Raw genomic sequence first — 3,198 nt, 5'->3', positions numbered from 1 at the left:
ATGATATGGGGATTGTGGGGTATGATATGGGGGTTGTGGGGTATGATATGGGAGTTGTGGGTTATGATATGGAGGTTGGAGGGTATGATATGGGGCTGCAGGGTATGATATCAAGGTTGCAGGGTATGATATGGGGTTTCAGGGTATGATATGGGAGTTGCAGGGTATGACATGGAGTTGAGGAGTCAAGAAGCCATCTCTTCTGGGTAAGACTATTGGGGTCCCCACAATGGTGCTCCATAGCCCTGAAGAGTAACTAGATATGCGTGCACCCCTGGGAAGAGCTGTGCTTTGATTTCTGGGCAGCACTCCCTCTTGCTCCTGGGACTTGTTCTTCTTCTAGGACTTTCCTTCTTCTAAGAGTTCTCATGCTGGCCACTGTAGTCCAGGGTTTGTGTACCTCCAGCAGGCCTCAGGTTCTGAAATATGATCCCTCCCCCATTTCCCTAAAATAAAATTAGACTTTCCTCAGCCTACTCTCAACTAGCTGCACTAGAGGCATTGATCTGACAATGAAATTCATACTACGGTGTTAGTGACTGACAATGAAATTCATACTGCAGTGTTAGTGACTGACCTAGAGGGATCTTGGTGATGTAATGAGCAGAAGGAATGAGACTTGCTTGGTGAAAATTCAGATACACTGACAGGCCGAGAGGAAAAGGCAAACTTTTTCCCTGCCTAGAAGTAAAAACCTATTTTACTGGAGAGTTCATCTGGCCCTTCTAGAAAATTCTTACAGGCCACCAGCAGATGTAGGAGAAGCAAGTGGCACTTAAAGAAAGTGGCAAAAAAATGTTTGGGGTGATGCAGAGACCCACCCACCACACGCAGGCATGCTGCTTTCCTGGGGAAAGGAGTCCTCTGGCTGGGAGGATCCCAGGGACCTGGAGGACCTATGGTGGCCTTAGTGACAGAGGGAGGCCCAGAGTCATGTCTTTGGCCCCCAGAGACTCCTCTTCCACAGCCACCACTCTTCTGCCTAATCCAGACAGCACCCCCTAGAAAGCAACAGAGCCTCCCCCAGCACACTCCCTGCACACAGGGGCTCACAGGACCCTGAGGGTCCCAAGGGAGGCAGGCACAGTCCCTCACTTCCCTTCAGGCAGGATCTGCCCCCTCTGGGCCTGCATGTGGGCTTCAAAAACAGCCCACAAGGTCCAGGGGCTGGTCAGCCCTGGCCTGGAGTTTGGGCCCGCACATCTCATCACAGCACCTCAGAGGTGCTGTGCCCAGCCGGGGTGGCTGCCCCAGGGTCTCCTGAAGAGGCATTTCCAGTGCCCACCTCCTTGTGTGCCCAGGGTGAGCCAGTTTCTATTTAAAAGCCACATTTTCTCTTCCTTCACCTGAGATTGGAAGACTTCTTTCACTCCCCGGGGTGTTAAGAGTGCCATGGCCCCTGCATCTGGTTGCCAGGAGACCGAGCCAGACTGACTCAGAGTTTCCAGAACCCTGGGGGTGGCCAGTGCCAGCTTTGTTAAGTCATGAATGACTTCTCCCAGGCTTCTTTCCTCCCGGCCCCTCCTGGGATGCTCTGGGCCTCGCCACCTGCACCTGCTCAGGGACTGGAACCCTTGCCTCTCCCTCATAACCTGTTCTCCTTCAGGAAGTGAGCATCCTGAGGCTTCCTGTAAACACACACACACACACACTTGCACACACATAGACACAGGTACACACACAGGTACACACGTGTACACACACGCGTGCACACACACACATGCATGCACACACACATACACACCTGCACACATGCTGCCCATCATCCTCATGTTCTTCTGACTGTAGCCTCATGCCTCCTGCCCACCCACGGGCCCGTGTTTGTCTCCACGGAAGAGACTGCCCCTGCTTGCTGCCTCCACGTCCTCCCTGACTCCTCCTATTAGGGTCTGGCCTCCCCGACCTCCTCCACTGGCCAGTAGCATCCATGGCCCTGTTTCTGGCGTCATAACTTTACTTTGGGGTGCAGCAAACAGCTCTTCAGGGGTGTTCCCAAGTGTAGTGCCCAAACCCCCGAAGGTGATGTTTGGGAGGGGTCTGCTCCTTTTCTGGGCCAGCCTTGCTTTTCTCTGTCCTGGAAGTCCCTGGCACCCACCGGTCGCCTGAGAGCCAAGTCCTTCCTCTGCCTCACTGCCCAGAGTGTCAGTGAGGAAAAGCTGGGCCTACTGATTAGGGTTGGCGGGCAGCTGCCCAGGACCCCTGGCTCCCCAGGTCACCCCATTTCCCCAGTGGGTTGTCTTGGAAGAGGCTCCAGCCACCCTGAACCGTCATCCTCCTTCAGCCATGTGACTTTGTCAAGGCCCAGCCCACCTTCCTCCCGTCATGATGGTGATATTTCAGCACCCTCACTGCCCTTCCTGACCACCTAGTCTTGAATGACTTTATACAACCACGTGATTTCAATGTCCATCCACAGCAAATGACTCACACATTTACACAGTGGAGGTATTCACCCCTTCTCGCCTTGGGGTGTGTGACACACCACACCTCTCCCCAGAGAACGAATGCCTGCGGGCCTGCGCTGCCTGTGCGGTGTCCGGGGGTCCTCAGGGGCTTCTGAGCATTTGGGGTGTGTCACTGGCAGGAGTCCCGATCCAGGGTCAAACAGGGGTCTCCATGTCCAGGCTCCTCTGGCAGGGGCTGTCCTGAATGCAGTGCTGGGTGTGTCCCCCAGGCTGACCCATGCCTCGGCCCTCAGGTGGAGCGCCTCACTCGAGTCCTTCCCAAGTCTGTGGCCCCAGGACCTCCGCAGGATGCAGCTGGGATAGGGCTCCATACCCCAAGTCTAGAACCCCTTCTCATCCCCTGTCCCATCCTGCTCCGTTTTCTCAGAGTCAGTATTAGTATAGCGGTTTTTTCCTGCAATTATCAGAGACTCAGCCTGACCTTAGGCCAAATGCAAATGTACTGTCTCACATGACTGAGAAGTCTCAGGTCTGCTTAAGGCAGGCGGGGGCCAGGTTCTGGCACAAGGCTGTGAGGAACGCCTTCCTGACCCCTGGTTCTGCTTGCCTGGTCTTCATCCATTCTCAGGGTCCTCCCTAAATGCACTTCTAAACCCCCTCACCTGGCTGACTCTTAACTGACACCACAAAACAGCCTCTACGAAACTTAGTTCTTCTGGAAAACCCTCCAGATCCCTCTTCAACCCTGGCTCCTCATCAGGTGCCCTTCACTGCTTAAGCCATGCAGTGGCAT

General features: G+C 54.5%; 1 protein-coding gene across 1 annotated transcript in view; it reads right to left on the bottom strand.

The window, feature by feature from the left end:
- The window catches only part of LOC105532574 (chromosome unknown open reading frame, human C8orf74), a 26,471-nt gene extending 25,050 nt beyond the window's left edge, over positions 1-1,421 (bottom strand). Inside the window, exon 1 of the mRNA XM_011970740.1 lies at positions 1,347-1,421. Coding sequence (XP_011826130.1) covers positions 1,347-1,394 — 48 coding nt within the window. The 5' untranslated portion in view covers positions 1,395-1,421. The remainder of the gene's footprint in view (positions 1-1,346) is intronic.
- Positions 1,422-3,198: the final 1,777 nt, after the last annotated feature.

Source organism: Mandrillus leucophaeus, unplaced genomic scaffold, assembly GCF_000951045.1.
Source record: "Mandrillus leucophaeus isolate KB7577 unplaced genomic scaffold, Mleu.le_1.0 Scaffold97, whole genome shotgun sequence".
In the NCBI taxonomy this organism is placed as follows: Eukaryota; Metazoa; Chordata; class Mammalia; order Primates; family Cercopithecidae; genus Mandrillus; species Mandrillus leucophaeus.
This window is presented reverse-complemented; position numbering and strand designations above follow the sequence as displayed.